The following is a 17224-nucleotide window of genomic DNA, read 5'->3' on the forward strand; positions in this document are numbered from 1 at the left end:
TTTAAAACTTTTCAATAAAAAAAGAGAATCAAATGCTCTAATTTTCATGTTTAAAACAATTTAATTAATCTTATAATTTATTTTAGATAATATCAAACTGTAAACTTGCCTAAAAAAGTGTAAAAGTGCTACACTCAATTTGCCAGCAAATTTGGAAAACTCAACAGTGGCCACAGGATTGGAAAAAATCAGTTTACATTCCAATTCCAAAGAAAGGCAGTGCCAAAGAATGTTCAAACTATCGCACCATTGCACTCATTTCTCATGCTAGTAAAGTTATGCTTAAAATTCTACAAGCTAGACTCCAGCAGTATGTGGATCGAGAACTACCAGAAGTACAGGCAGGATTTCGAAGAGGCAGAGGAACAAGAGATCAAATTGCTAACATACGCTGGATCATGGAGAAAGCTAGAGAGTTCCAGAAAAACATCTACTTCTGCTTCATTGACTATGCTAAAGCCTTTGATTGTGTGGATCATAACAAACTGTGGCAAGTCCTTAAAGAGATGGGGATACCAGACCATCTTATTTGTCTCTTGAGAAACCTATATGCGGGCCAAGAAGCAACAGTGAGAACTGGACACGGAACCACTGATTGGTTCAAAATTGGGAAAGGAGTCCGGCAAGGCTGTATACTGTCACCTTGCCTATTTAACTTATATGCAGAGCACATCATGAGAAAGGCAGGGCTAGATGAATCAAAAGTTGGAATTAAGATTGCCGGAAGAAACATCAACAACCTAAGATATGCAGATGATACCACTCTAATGACAGAAAGTGAAGAGGAACTAAAGAGCCTTTTGTTGCGAGTGAAGAAGGAGAGTGCAAAACTTGGGTTGAAACTAAACATTAAGAAAACCAAGATCATGGCATCCGGCCCTCTCAATTCCTGGCAAATAGATGGGGAAGAAATGGAGGTAGTGACAGATTTTATTTTCATGGGCTCCAAGATCACCGCAGATGGGGACTGTAGCCAAGAAATTAAAAGACGCTTGCTCCTGGGGAGGAAAGCCATGGCAAATCTAGACAGCACACTAAAAAGCAGAGACATCACCCTGTCAACAAAAGTGCGTATAGTCAAGGCGATGGTCTTCCCAGTTGCAATGTATGGCAGTGAAAGCTGGACCATAAGAAAGGCTGAGCGCCAAAGAATTGAAGCCTTTGAACTATGGTGCTGGAGAAGACTCCTGCGAGTCCCTTGGACTGCAAGGCGATCAAACCGGTCAGTCCTAGAGGAGATCAATCCTGACTGCTCTTTAGAAGGCCAGATCCTGAAGCTAAAACTCAAATACTTTGGCCACCTAATGAGAAGGAAGGACTCACTGGAGAAGAGCCTCATGCTGGGAAAGGTTGAGGGCAAGAGAAGAAGGGGACGACAGAGAATGAGGTGGCTGGATGGAGTCACTGAAGCAGTAGGTGTGAGCCTAAATGGACTCCAGAAGATGGTAGAGGACAGGAAGGCCTGGAGGAACATTGTCCATAGGGTCGCGATGGGTCGGACACGACTTCGCAACTAACAACAACAAAACTTGCCTATGATTTAAATTCTTATAGAATTGTGTATTTTGTCATCTCAAACAAATAAATCTTTATCAGGTTTTGATAAATATGCAAGGAAAGTAAAGAAACGCTTGCAAAGCAATCAGGGTTCACTTTTCTTTTTCTATCCAATTCAGACACTGAATAAGGTCATTAGTATAAAATTTTATAGGTCAGTACGAATTGATGAAGGTCAAATTTTAAATGTTCTTATTTTAAAAACAAACAACTTAAAATGGGGAATCAGTACCAAAAATTATTTCAAGTACAAGTTATAAGCGAATTTGATTGGGAGGTGATTACTACAAGAATGCTTTGGATTCTATTCTAAAATAGAAGAGAGGGAGGTGAATCTAGCATTCATCTGCATCTCTTCAAAGAAGCCACATAAATTCAATACACACACACATACACAGTGTGTGTTTGTGTGTGTGTGTGTGTGTGTGAATATACCATATGTGTTTGGGTATATTTATGTATTGTATGTGTGTGTGTGTGTGTGTGTATGTGTGTGTGTGTATATGTAAATATTTTTGATTGCTAACAAAGAATTAAAGGGAGACTGATATAGCTATTTCAAACTTACTTGTTCTCATTAGTTAGCCACACCCTTCTGAGATTCGAACCTGCGCTGATTGCACATTAGGCAATTGTTCTAACCCTTAGGTCACAGGTTCTTTCTCGCTTTGTTAGGTGAGAAGCAAGGGAGATATGTGTTAAATGTTTGTTAAGTATTTTTTAGAATACCTTGCTAGGCCCCAAACACGGGGCAAATCTTATTTCCTGTTTCAGCCTAACCCAAGGCCTAACCCAAGGCCATCAACAGGCTGTAGTCACACAGTGACAGCTCATATTTGTGTAATTTTTTTTGATTGCTAACAAAGAATTAAAGGGAGACTGATATAGTTGACTGATGAGAACAAATAAGTTTGAAATAGCTATATCAGTCTCCCTTTAATTCTTTGTTAGCAATCCAAAAAAAATACACAAATATGAGCTGTCACTGTGTGACTACAGTCTGTTGATGGCCTTGGATTAGGCTGAAACAGGAAATAAGATTTGCCCCGTGTTTGGGGCCTAGCAAGGTATTCTAAGAAATACTTAACAAACACTTAACACATATCTCCCTTGCTTCTCAGCTAACAAAGCGAGAAAGAGCCTGTGGCCTAAGGGTTAGAACAATTGCCTAATGTGCAATCAGCCCAGGTCAAATCTCAGAAGGGTGTGGCTGACTGATGAGAACAAATAAGTTTGAAATAGCTATATCAGTCTCCCTTTAATTCTTTGTTAGCAATCCAAAAAAATTACACAAATATGAGCAGTCACTGTGTGACTACAGCCTGTTGATGGCCTTGGGTTAGGCTGAAACAGGAAATAAGATTTGCCCCGTGTTTGGGGCCTAGCAAGGTATTCTAAAAAATACTTAACAAACACTGAGAGAGAGAGAGAGAGAGAGAAAGAGAGAGAGAGAGAGAGAGAGAGAGAGAGAGAGAGAGAGAGAGAGAGAGTGAGAGAGAGAAAGTAATACCTACCTGTAATGTCAAATAAAATATAAATGTTTCATCAGCCTCTGGAAGATCATCATCACAAACAGAAATGAAAACAGTTCGATTTGTTTCTGCCTGGGATATGTATGCTGCTGCGTATGTGTCAAAAAAATCACCTGTATTTTCACCATGAATCTGCAATACATATATAGATACATAATCCAGAAATTAAGAACAAATACATCGTATTTCTGCTCATTTTCACCTTATGACACTCTTATGGTTGACACATCTCCTTTGGATCATATATATTTGTGCCATTCATTCTAGTAAATTATCAAAGTAGGTCTTCTCATATTATCAAGAAAAAAATGAATATGCTTGACTGTAAGTAAAATATTCCACTTCAGAAAGCAAACTATGTAAATATTTGCTATTAGAGCAATTAGATTGGAAATGTTTCTTACCGATACAATTGCTGTGACATTCACTGGGTCTCCTACTCTTTCAATAACAAGACGTATAACTGTTGTAGTTGTTTCATTCACTACAAATTCTGTTTGTCCTGCAAACTTTACTTCTGTTTCTCCAGAAATCAAACTGATAATTAGTGATAAAAGAAGTATAACTAGTAAACAGACAGAGGGCATCCCTGAAACGAAAGAAGGCAAAAGTGAAATGGGGGCATAAAAGGTACATTTTAAACTTGAATCTTATATTCTCCCTTAAAAATTATATCTTTTTCTAGAGGGTGGGCTGGTCAAATATATATACAAAAATGTGGAAAATCAAATCTGTAAAAAGTGTAGCAATTTTGCTTAATAGCTCACAACCTATTTCAATTATCTGAAGTAATTGAGTCAGATTTGTGTGTGTATATGTGAGTGTGTGTGTGTGTGAGAGAGAGAGAGAGAGAGAACTTACTGCAAATATTAATTAACATAGTCATTCAAATGTAATACAGATATACAGATGTATTGGACATCTATTTTGCTAAGAATTTTAGTTTGGTTTGCTATTGTGTATGAGAATATTGCCTTACCCCAAATTAATTAATATTATTACATAGTTTTGTTAGACATGGAAAAGGCTTTTGATATGTTTAATGGGAATTTTTGAAACAAGTTTTATTAAATATGGATTTCCTTTAATATTTATTAGTTGGATCAACATGTATATATTCAATCTATTGGAATTATCACAAATGGAATTATTTTCTCAGCCATTAAATTGCTTTGTGGAACTCATTATTTTTTATTCATGTCCCTTATTCACTCTTCCTTATTTACTGGATTTACTGGACTACAAATTGGTTTGATTATCTATTTCATTATTTTGGAAATATAACATGGATGATGGGCTTGTTCTATTATGTATTTCCAACCATCAATCACAAAAAGTCACACCACTTGGATCCTCACATATACTACACTGATATATTACAATATACAGTTTCTCAGGAAGAAATTGATGAATATGAAGGCCAATATCAGATGTAGCAGATGTAATTTTACATTTTGGTGCATATAATAATAAAATCATACAGACTGAGTACAAATAACAGCATGACAAACTAGCAACAATGGTATGTTGGAATATCTGCAAGAAATACCACATGCCTGCAAGCAAGAACTGATGAGATCACAAAATAGACAAAGTAATAGAAAATGAAAAAGATAAAGGGCTGTGAGACTTCAGAATTCAAGTAGACAAGCACCTGTCACATAATACACCAGACTTAACAAATGTTTATAAGAAAAAAAATCTGAATAGTTGTTGTGGCAGAACCTGGAATCAGCAGAATAAAAGAGAAAACTAGACAAGCTAATTAGGTACAAAGATCTGCGATCAGAAGTAGAATTACTGTGGCAAAAGAAGGTAATACCAATAGAAATAGGCATCTTAGGTACAATCCAGAACATCTGGAACATCACTTGAACACCATCAGCATTGACAAAATCACCATCAGTCAGTTGCAAAAGGGAGTTTTATTGGAAACAACTTACATCCTATGATACCTTTAACACCATGAAACAACAACATCTGCCTTACGCAGATAAAAATGGCAAATCCAATCTAAATACCTGGCTGATTGTGAAAATAGCAACAACAACAACAACAGTAATAAAAGATTTATTTGGAACAGCTTACATCCTGTGACAATACCTTTAACAACATCAAACAGCAACTATCCCAGGTCCTTGGGAAAAACTCAATAGGTGGGTAAAGGGAAAATCTGGCTGTGTGTAACTTTATAATCTGTAGCTTTGAAGCTATCAGAAAAGAATAATAGCATATCAGCATAAAAAGTTCTCATTTCTATGACTTCCAGGAAGATAACCTAAATTAATACCAATATTAATCATTATCTTAACAATTTGAAATTCAGTAATTTGAGGAAGGAATGAGCCAAGACAGGTAGCATAAAAATAATTAAAATGATAACTTTTTGTTGAAATTAAATGCATATTATTTGTAATTTCAAAATTATTAATTGGAGTTAAAACCTTGCCTTTTGAACATAAAGTACTGTCCTTGTAAAGTATGAGAAAAATCAAATTGATTTGCAATGTAGTCATTGTTCTTAAAGAACTAAGGTGGCTGGCCTTTTGACTTCAGAAGTTACCATAGGATGAAGCAAGTATCTTCCCATACTAAATACTTTGCTAAAATAAACCTGAAAACACAATCCTTGTAGAGCAAGGTAACCACGTTTAGAGTTACAGTACTTGAATTCTATCATCTTACTAAAACTATAAAGTTACTGCTGTGCAACAAGAGACTAATAACCATGACATGAATTATTCAGTTAACAATTTTTTTTCCATATTATATTTTATTCCTGATATATACTACACATATGTATATCATTTATGAATAAGTATCTTTGTGTGTGTGTTATATATATATATATATATATATATATATATATATATATATATATATATATATATATATATATATATATATATATATATATATATGGAAAATGTCAAAATATATTAAACCAATCTTTCACAAAATTATTCCAATTATGGATAGTGTCTTAAAAATTAGATCTAGACAACTCCAAAATGCCTTGAAAATAGTTTCAGTCATCACTTTAAGATATGAGATCCCTATCTTTCTCACATACTGGGATTAGGAGACAAGTTACTCCTGGATAATAAACAGTGGCAGCAAAAACTACCAGGCTGTTACCCCAAAGCAGGAGTTGAGGCCTCCTATAAAATCTACAGGGTTTCTGGGAGAGGATGTTTTACACCTTTAACTTTGCATGCTTTCCATTCAACTATTACTCCATTTTTTTATAATATCAGTTTTGAAATCAATAATTCCAATTTTTGATATTTCCATCATTTACTTTGGCAGATGTCAGCCTTCCCAGGTAAACCACACAGGAAATATGACCAGATGAGCTATTCTACTTTATTGCAAGGTTATATTAATAAAATCTTGCAAGCCTGAAAGTGCAACTCTCCAGCCATCTCCTTTATAGCCTTAAAAGCCTGGGAGGGTCCCTTCTGACCTCTTTCTCCACCCACTGTGTAGCTGCAGGTTATCCCCTGTCTTATCTGACCATTCCCTAGGCATCATATCTTCATCCTCTCAAGGCTGTGTTACATATCATTACGGAAGGACAGGATTTGTGTATGTAGCCATTTTGTTCTTTTATAACTGTATATACAGGCAACAATTTATTACATCAGCTCTTATGGACCATAATCAATTTTAGTTTTTCATAAAAGTTTATATGCTAATAAATTTTCTAGTCCTTAGGATTCCATGTGATTCTTTGTTATTTCCATACAGTAAAACATACATAAAGGAACATTTGTAGCTTACAGTTTTAAGCAATGTATATTTGATTATAGACTAGAGCATAAGCTCTACATCAGACATGTCAAACTCACGACATCACGTGACGTCGTGCAACGTATTGGGACGGTTTTGCTATAGCCAGCAATGGGTGGGCGCGGCTTCTGTATGATGTATCCGGCCCGTGGGCCGGCAGTTTGACACCCCTGCTCTACATTTTCAATAAGATGTATTGTATTAAGCAATTTCAAACAATTGTGCATTACTTCAATTGCTGAGGGTAGCTGGAATAAAATCTCCAGAATATTAGAATTTATGTATATGAAAATATATAAAAGCTGGCAAGTTATAGAAAATAATTTTCTCTTGTTAACTTTAGAAAGACAATTTTATGTCCATGGCACAGTTTTATTATTATCATTTTTCTATCAGAAATTTAAGACAATCTTCCTAGGAAACCATCAATAACTCTCTAAGTAACTGATGTTCCAAGAATCAGTCATTTATCAGGTGATATTGCAAGATTCAAAAGTAGCATAGTTAATCATTGCTGCTCTTCTGTCATAATTGCAATTTATTTGCTTGCAACAAAACATAATCATTGTATCTCATGGTAGAGGCAAGTTTGACTACAGTAGCTTCTAATATGAAACACTAAGAAAGAACTATGCTGAGATGAGCTGCATGCTCTAGATATTTGTGATAAAGATTGAAGATATATTATTTCAAAGAAAATTCATTTATAAATATCCAAATCCATTAACTGATTTAAAATACATATTCTTTTCAGGATCCCTAAGGCTGCTCGTAAAGAAGCAAGGATTGCTATGGTATGCTACATGAAATAAATGGAGCAGACTTCTGGTTCTCTCCAGCATGTTACAAAAATGGGGGACACCCTTCCAGCTGTTGAAAAGCCACATTATAGGAAAGACCACAAGTAGCTAATAGTGCCCCTCGCCTAAAACCAGTGATGGGATTCAGCCAGTTTGCAGAACTGGTAGCTAATTTTTTGTTGCCCAGGTCCAGAATGGACTTCCGGAAGCAGCATCCATACACCAGTTGTTCACATATTTGAATCCCACCACTGCCTAAAACTCTATGTGCAATGATTTTGTAATATTTCATTCCATTATGCAAGACATGACTAGAACTATTCATCTAACAGAAGATTTAACCTGTTAATTAATTCTTTCCAAATGAATAAGCATAATATGAATCACAATTCATATTAAATCTGGAGTCCTTGGTACTCTCTGAACTTGATTGTTTTCAGACGTTTCACTACCCAGTTCTATAATAAACACATATTAAATGTTTGCTAAGTGCCATAGTTCATTATTGAGTACAATGGAATTGTGCAAGTATAATCAAATGCTAGTTAGTTGCATTCAGGAGTTCTAAACTTAATGTACTTTAAAGAAATATATTCCAGTTTTATTTGTTCATTCAGTTATATTAAAAAAGTGAAGGTTTTCATCTTGCTGACTTTCTTAGGATACAATCACATTTTCATTCATTTTCCATTCATGTGCTTGTATTGTGCATTGCAGCTTATTGAAGAAAATATAGGCTTGAAATTTTATCTGGAAAATATCCACCTTCTTATCACTGGTGATTTTTTAATGCTTTACTAACCTTGTAATCTAGTCCACAATTTAATAACTATTATTTAATCATTATAATCATTCTCTTATTAGCTAACTACTTTGCTTCTCCTGCCTCATGGCACCCCTGGAGTTCAAGACAAGAAAACCTCTTTGTTGATTAATTATTTAAGGCTAGCAACAATAACCATGCAGGAAATAAAGGTACTTTGAGAGGATTACACAAGGTCTAGTTCTCAACAGCACCAAGCTGAGGGAAGCAAATTACAGGCTCCCAAGTACTTCACTGCATGTAACTAAATTGGCTGGTTGAAATGCTAATTGCCTTTCACGACTGCTGAAGGCAGACGATGAGGCCTCGACTTCATGGAAATTATTCTCTTTTTTCCTCCCAGTTCTAAATCATTGTCTGACAAAGAATGATTCAAAAGATTTCCCTAACTTCTAAACATGTGAAAAATCTCTAAAGTTCTGACCACTGCTTCTGATCACTTTGGTCTGCCAAATCTGTAACAGATGGCTGAATTAAGGCCATGTTAAATCTCCACTAAAGCTCTGAGCAGCCCAGAGTAACTTTGCATTGCTGCAAGGAGAAAGAAGAGCAATTCATGGGTCAAATGACACATCAGTCATAAATTAGCAAAATCTGATTAGCATTGATGGAGCATAACTTTTTCAAACCTAACATACTTTAGCTTTGTGGTAGCAGTTGAAGAAAAATACTCCCAACAATACATTAGGAATCTGATGTTAAGCAAACTGCAGTACATCATCCTGTTCTATATTACTGTGTGTGTGTATGTGTGTGTGTGTGTGTGTGTGTGTGTGTTTGAAGAAATATTTTCATGCATAAACTTACAGATGATCTGAAACTCAGCAATTTTCAAGAGTTGGATGAAATGCCAATATTCCAAAATGTGCTTTTCCTCCTCTTTTGTTTAGATTCTAGAAGCAACTCTGACATGTTTGGCATTATTCTAATCATTTTTAAATGAGCCCTGAATCTTTTAAGCCTTCATATTCTGCAAATTATTTTCAATGAGTGCAATTCAAACAATGAGAATTTCCATTATTCCAAATTTCTTGTTTCAAAGATTCCAAGAGTAAGGCTACATATAAAATTTTCTTATTGTACTGCATGTGCATAAACCTTTGGATTATTATAGTAAAATTTATATTACAGACCTCATTTTACAGTTATTTTGATGTGACAGACCTTTTTTTGTAGAAGTAACAGTTGTAATTCAATACCAATCTCAGAACCCATTTCCCCAAGCAAAATTGGGCATACATAATGTAAAGGTAAAGGTTCCCCCACACATGTGTGCTAGTCATTTCCAACTCTAGGGGCCAGTGCTCATTTCCGTTTCAAAGCCAAAGAGCCAGCGCTTGTCCAAGGACAACTCCATGGTCATGTGGCCGGCATGACTAAATGCCAAAGGCGCACGGAATGCTGTTACCTTCCCACTGTAGTGGTCCCTATTTTTCTACTTGCATTTTTACGTGCTTTTGAACTGCTAGGTTGGCAGAAGCTGGGACAAGTAACAGGCACTCACTCTGTTATGCGGCACTCGGGATTCGACCCGCCAAACTGCCGACCTTCTGATCGACAGGCTCAGCGTCCTAACCCACTGAGCCACTGCGTCCCTGATACATAATACATACTATAATGCAAAATAATTTTCTAGCAGTCAAGTTAAATTTAACAAGATACAAATATTATTATATTGAGGCAATGTACTCAGTGAGAGAAGAAATTTTCTTTTTAGCCCAAGCCAGAATTAATTATTATCATAAATCAATTTTATGTTTGATACATACCCATACAGGACAATCTGTGATTGTGTTCACTTTCTATATATAGTTCAACATAAATAGACAACCCCAAATGTATATACGTGAAGACAAGTTTAACAACCTGCTTCTTTGTACAAGAACATTATTGCTTCTACCTAAAAATGTACACACATCAACATACTGTATCTTCTCTTTAAATAATATTTGTATAATGGATATGATACTGATGAGAAATCTGAAATATATTATTCAAATTCATATTAAACATTTCAAAATGCATTGACAATCTATCTTTGTCTACATCTTAAGAAATAAAGAATCCATTAATATCATTTATGGGTGCTTTCCCAAAGCCATTTATATTTATTCATCAAGGTAGTCAGTTTTATGTAATAGGATATTCACATAATTTATATGCATCTGATTTGTGCTTTGAAAAAAGTAGCATATTAACATTTTTTCCTGAGGTTGATGATGATCTAAAAATTAACTAAATGGTATAGGCTCCCATATTTCCAAATGATTAATCTTAAACAATTTAGATGAAAGGAAATACATTTTATTCCTAAATTCAGGCATAATGCATTTATGCCTGAATTTAGGAGCTTAGACTCATTAAGTTCAGTTAGACTTCAAGGGATGGAACAGTTTTCCTTAATTACAGTCCCTCTCTCTCTTTTTTTATCTGCAAGTTAAAATTGTATCTCTGTACTTTTGTTATTAAACAGTGAAAAAATGTTCATGTTGTCTGCATTTTTAATTAAAAGTGCATACAAAGCTTAACAAAGTATTTTATCAGCCTTTTTCTAATCTCAATAGAAACCTCTGATAATTAACTTTTAGTTTAATTTACAAATGCTTATTAATACTACTTTTCTCTACATAATTTTTTTTTGCTTTTAAATATTTTCTGTACTTTGTTTTTTCCAATTTATTTCAATGAAGACAAATTAATATTGTTTCATCTGAGTGTTATCTGAGATATTGATCAGATTGTGAAAATACTCTAATAAAAACTCGGTTCAAACTTACAGTCAGGTAACATAATACATTTCTTTATCAAGTATAAAAGAATAACTCGTCTGCCCCACGACCTGGTAATAACCCCTTGAATAACATTAGAAGCAATTTTAGTAATACTTAAGTATCTATCGTATGTATGCATGCTCAGAACTTAATATATAATGTTTCTTTATGGGAAACATGTATCAAATTTTAGCCCATGACCAAAACAAAAATAAGCAGTTAAGGATATGATCCTGTAAACATACATTATCACTGAACTAAGTTAAATAAATTTCAGAGTAAAAGATTGGACTGCAGATCCCAGGACTTTAATTTAGATGAAATTTAGTTTTTGAATGAAATCAGGAAATTCCAACAAAAGGTAACAATCTTAAACATGTTTATTTTGTTCATTCAAAGAGATAAGCTGTAGTGTGACATGCCACACAAATTACAACTTTCATGCCTAGTAGATTATGTACTTCTTAGCCTTCAATGTGGAATCCTGCATCTGAGATAAAGAGTTGAAGCCTTAGGGGACAATAGGAAACATTTGAATATATGTAGTGAATAGGCTTCAGACTTTATTGTTCCACTATTGGTGTAGACATGCACTACTTGTTTTCCTACTTTTCCTCTTTATTTGAGGATAGATCTCTCACAAGAAACACGTAGCAAATTGCAAGGGGAATGCTGCTTGAAGTACCATTTATCAGGACGATGCAATGACAGATTAGTAGCAATATGATCCCTTGTAATCCATTTTTTTTTGATAGCCACAACGCTTCTAAGCTGCCTGAGCAGGTGCTGTGCAGTTTCTAAACGGCTACTCTAGTCTAGTACGCTAAGAATTCGGTAACACGGTAGCGTTACAAGAGGGAAACGGCAAAGTTGGAAGGCATCCTCACCCCACAAAAATCTCATGTTTGATTCAGGGAGGTTCCACCCTTCGCATTTCACCTGAAAGCAAGGATAGGAATGGGACGGGGGGGGGTGACCTGATTCAGGTCACCTGAAGCGGCGGCAGTGGCAAAATCCAGACTCCGGAGGCTTCCGCTGTCGCCGCCGGCAGTGCACAAGCCTTGGGGGAAGTCAGCTGGAGCTGCGGTGCTGCCGAGGCTCTGCTGAGGCTCTGGGATCGACGCCCGCAGCGGCCAGCTGGGCAGCGGGTGGCCGCGGGGTGAGACTGGGGCAGCGATAGGCGCCGGAGCTCTGCCAGAGCCCCGGAGAGCGGCGCGCCCGGAAGAGAAAGGAGGAGGAGGCGCGGGGAGACGGGGAGAAGATGAGAAAAGGAGGAGGTTTTTGGCGGGAAGGGAGAAGAGGCTTCTGTGGGGCACGCCGGAGGGAGAGACGAGGGGGGGGAGAAGGCGATAAGGATGGGTGAGGTTTCTGTGGGGCAATCCCGAGGGAAAGGTAGAGGGAAAAAATGAGAGGGGAGATAAAGAAAGGAATGAGAGGAGGAGGAGGGAAGAGAGAGACTGAGCGAAAGGGAGGCAAGCAGAAGAATCAACGAAGGAGCAGAGGCTGTTGAAGGAGAGAGAGAGAGAGAGAGAGAGAGAGAGAGAGAGAGAGAGAGAGAAGAGAGAGAGAGAGAGAGAGAGAGAATAAGACAGAAAGAGAGAGAGAATAAGAGAGAGAATAAGACAGAAAGAGAGAGAGAGAGAGAGAATAAGAGAGAGAGAGAGAGAGAATAAGACAGAAAGAGAGAGAGAGAGAGAGAGAGAGAATAAGAGAGAGAGATAACCCCCACACCACCGCATGACCCACCTGCTGGGAAAAGACTGACCACCACCACCACCCCATGTGACCTGCCTGCTGAGAGAAGACTGCACAGGGTCAGTCTGGAACGAGGAAACTGCGTTGTCCAGCTGACCCCAGGCAAGTAGTGGTGCCAGAGCTAGGGACCTGTGAGGACTGGCTGCTATTACAACGGACTGTAGCAGGAGAAGGCACCTGGTTGGTGAGAAAAGAGGACCGGGAGAACCCGGACTCCAGCTACCCTTACGGGGTAGCGCCACAGGAGCAAGACAGTTCATGAATTCGTTACTCCCTAAGATTGGACGCGGACAAACGTTACAACCGATGCGAAAGCTGGCATCAACTCCTCCTTGTTTTAGATGTGATGCTAAGAAGTCCCGGTCTACACTTCAGAGGCAGGATGGAAAACCCACTGGAGGCAGCGGGCAGCTTTTCTAGGCTTGGTATTCTTGATAACCGACCTTCCCCCTCTGGAGACAGCGGCGAGAGGTCTGTTTCGGCGCTTGGTGCCACGCGGGCCACTCCACGGCGGCGGGCTTCGCTAAGCGCCGCGCTTCTAGCTCAGCTAGGAGGAGGAAGCTTTCCTTTCCACTTCCCCAACCTGACTGAAAGATGACCGGCTTCGCACTCGAGCCAAGCAGCCCGCTCGCCCGGCAGCAACAGGTGCAGCTCTGGGGAGAGAAAGGCGCTCTCTCCAGGCAAGCGAGGGACTAAAGACACTTCGCGACTTGCTCTTCGGCAGAGCCGGCATTCCCATCCACGGGCGCTCGCGAAGCACCTACCTAGACTCAGAGATGTTGACATCAGCGTCCGTGGACTCGCCTGCCAGCCAGCCGTCCGTCCGTCCGTCCGCTCCCTGTCACACACGCCTGTATCATGCGTGCCCGCAGGGCGAGAACCTCATTGGGTGTCTGATGGCGTTGCCGCCTTGGCTCGCCTCTTCCCCCTCCTCGCCGTCTTGGTGGGAGAAGAGAGTTTGGCCACCCAATCAGCCGCCCTCTTCAAAGAGGCCGGCTTTGCAGTGAATTTAATTCCGAAGCGAAGTTGGAGGCCTCCTGGACCAGACTGGCTTTCTCACCATTCCATTTATACTCCTTTTATTTATTTATTTATTTATTTTATTTAGATTTATATACCGCCCTTTCCCGAAGGACTCAGGGCGGTTTACAGGGCATTTAAAAGAAAGTCAATACAAACCTTAAAACAAATTTAAAAAGTTTAAATAAAACCCTGAGAAAAATAAAAATAAAAAATAAAAATAAAAAAACCAGTTAAAATTAAAATTAAAAAATAAAAATTAAAAAAATTAAAAAAATTCTCAGCCTGGGCCAGAGAGCTAGAAGAGCCAGGTCTTGCTAGTGTTGGGAAGGCTGGGGACATTTGAAAATTAAACTTAAGAGCAGTGGATTTGGAAATGCATATCAACTTGTCAAAGAAAGTAGAATCTGGACATATGCAAAGGGTCTTTAACGTTTTGTATCTGATAGCTGTCTCCCAACTTTCTCTCTCTCTCCCTTCCTCTCCCCCCAATTCTGTAAGAAAAAGTGTTTTAAGTATATCAAACATAAGAGCTCCTTGGTTTTCTTTTCTCAAAGAAACATACTCAATTCCATCAAACATGTTGTAGGGATTAGTTTCCAGGCAATTGATCAACCATGCTGCTTTTTACCAAAGGCACTGTCATTTAAAACATAGGGTCCAGATTACAAATGTCAGGCAAAATACAATGCGCCACAACCATGAACAAGACTATATGATTCCTCTATCATAAATATGTAAACTTTGTACTGTAATTTTATTTTTGTTCCTGCTTTATGATTTGACTCAAGAACAGCCTGTAAATCAAAGAAATATAAACACAGCTGTATCAACCAACTTTGCTTCACTTATGTAAGGCTTTCTTTAATATATTTTTGAATTGAAAAACTGCACAGACTTCTCCAGATTTTGGCTTTCAACTTTCAAGAGGATTTTGGTTAAGAAACAAGCCTTGATAGTCAAGACAGGTCATCATTCCAAGCAAGCATATTCAAGAACCTAATCTAGTGAGGAGAAAGTAAAATTAACAAGGCTGTTTTGCTCAGGTTGGATCTCTTCCCACTTATCCTTCAGTGTTCTGTGGGTAAGAGTAATAAATGTAATATTGTAGTGATAGTACAGTATGGGAATATCTGGCTGTCGTTATTAGCTTTTCTCAGGTCTATGTTATACAGTATTAACTTTATTATTTATTTTATTACATTTATATACCACCCTTTCCCGAAGGACTCAGGGCGGTTTACAGGGTGATTAAAAAACCAAGATACAAAAGTTAAAAACAAGTTTAAAAAAATATTTGTCCCTGCATAAATAAAACCCCAGTTAAAATTAAGATTAATCCTCAGCCTGGGCCAGAGAGCTCGAAGAGCCAGGTCTTCAGGTCCCAGTGGAATGAACGGAGGTCGGGGGCGGTCCTCAGCTCCACTGGCAGCTGGTTCCAAAGGGCAGGCTCCCCCACTGAGAAGGCCCTATCCCTGGGTGTCGTCCGCCGGCAATCTCTTATGGCACCCTGAGAAGACCCTCCCTGTGGGAGCGCACTGGACGAAGGGAACTTGATGCCGGCACAGCATCTTGGACAACTTTCTTTGGACAAGCAATGTCAGACTCATTTCACATCCAACAAGTCTGACAAATGTTTTAAGAGAAAGTCCAGCCTAGAATGTTTTGAATTGGAGAGACATATAAATCCAATAAACAGATTCCTCCCTTTTCTCTGGGATATTTCTACCCTAGTGTAGAAGGAATGGCAAAAGTCCATTAATTCAGTCTGATACCCAGGGCTTTTTTTCTCATAGAACACCCAGAATGGAGTTCCGGCACCTTTTTTGGATGGAACTTTGTAGGGTAGGCAAGGCAGGTTGTATGACAAGTGTGAGTTCCGGCACCTTTTTTTTTTTTTTTTTTACAAAAAAAGCACTGCCAATACCTGTGGCAGTGCCCTAATCGGTGGATGCTTTCCCTAGGTCTAGTGATTTGCTAAATGGAATGGTAGCAAATCCAGAAAAAAAACATCAAAACATTTTGCCTATAAAAAGTAGTACAGTCATAAATTAGAGCAACACTATCTACCAATGAAACTGGAAAGGTTTAGGGGTTGGAAACAAGCATTGCAAATTTTATGCTGCAATTGCTTTACATCAATTCAGGGACGGAGAACTAAAAATCAGCAGTGGAAAAAAAAACCCCTTTTCTCTCAAATTCTCTTTACTTTAAAATTACTTTGAAGATAGTCCCGTAGATGTGATGTCCATGACAATGTAACCTCCAAAAAGTTAAGTTTTTTTTATCCTGCCTTTATTACTTTCCCACTGTTATTATTATTAAATAACTTAAGGCGGTGAACAAACATATATATACTCCTTCCTCATCCTAGGTTCCCCACAGCAATAATTTAAGGATGAAAATCAAAACATCTGATTTTACTAAAAAAAATAAAAATCCCTCCCACTGACAGTGGTCCATCCCCCCATTGAATTGTGTGTGCAGAAAATACAGACCAAGTTCAAATGGGGTAGTTGGACTACTGCTTTCACTTTTATGTAAAAGACAAAACAACACTGAAAGCAGCAGCCTCCAGTTTGTTTGTTTGTTTTCAAGGCTTTCCCATTTTCCTTTTATTGGCATGGGATGAATGAAGACATGAGAAAAGAGGGACTTGAAATAATGTGGGGGGAAGAAACAAAACTTAGAGAAGAAAGAATAACTAGCTACTAATTCTAAGGATTTTGTACTAGCAATAAAAGTTCGCCCAGATGCATGCAACAGGTCCCGTCTAGTACTTCACAAGGCATAGCAGATTAAAGAAGTGGTTAAAGAATATATAAAGCCTTCTTTGCCACTGCCCCTGCTTTGTGGACCATCCTGCCCCCAGATGTAAGGAAACCCCCAATCTCTTGGCATTCTGCAAATGGGTCAAAATTTGGCTCTGGGACCTAGCAAGTCCATTGAGAGCCCCCTCTCCCTGTAATACTCAAATGTTAAATGGCCATCATAGGATTCCCCCCTCTTTATTGATGTTTAACTGTCATTATTCTATTTTTTTTTAAAATAATCCTTTTTAAATTTTAGCATTAATTTTTATGTTTTTTATTTATCAGTTATATTGTACATCACCCAGAGCCCCTCTTTGTGCGAGATGAGTAGTTTAGATAGATTAGACAGACAGACAGATAG

The 17224-nt window shown here is 37.9% G+C and overlaps 1 protein-coding gene across 1 annotated transcript in view; it reads right to left on the reverse strand.

The window, feature by feature from the left end:
• ADGRV1 (adhesion G protein-coupled receptor V1) overlaps positions 1-3676 on the reverse strand; it is a gene marked incomplete at its 5' end in the record, with an annotated part of 249459 nt that extends 245783 nt beyond the window's left edge. The window contains 2 exons of the mRNA XM_083351665.1: positions 3072-3221; positions 3494-3676. Of these exons, the coding sequence (XP_083207791.1) occupies positions 3072-3221; positions 3494-3676 (333 nt within the window). The remainder of the gene's footprint in view (positions 1-3071; positions 3222-3493) is intronic.
• Positions 3677-17224: the final 13548 nt, after the last annotated feature.

The sequence above is a fragment of the Vipera ursinii genome, assembly GCF_947247035.1.
Source record: "Vipera ursinii genome assembly, chromosome: 2".
NCBI classification, from domain to species: Eukaryota; Metazoa; Chordata; class Lepidosauria; order Squamata; family Viperidae; genus Vipera; species Vipera ursinii.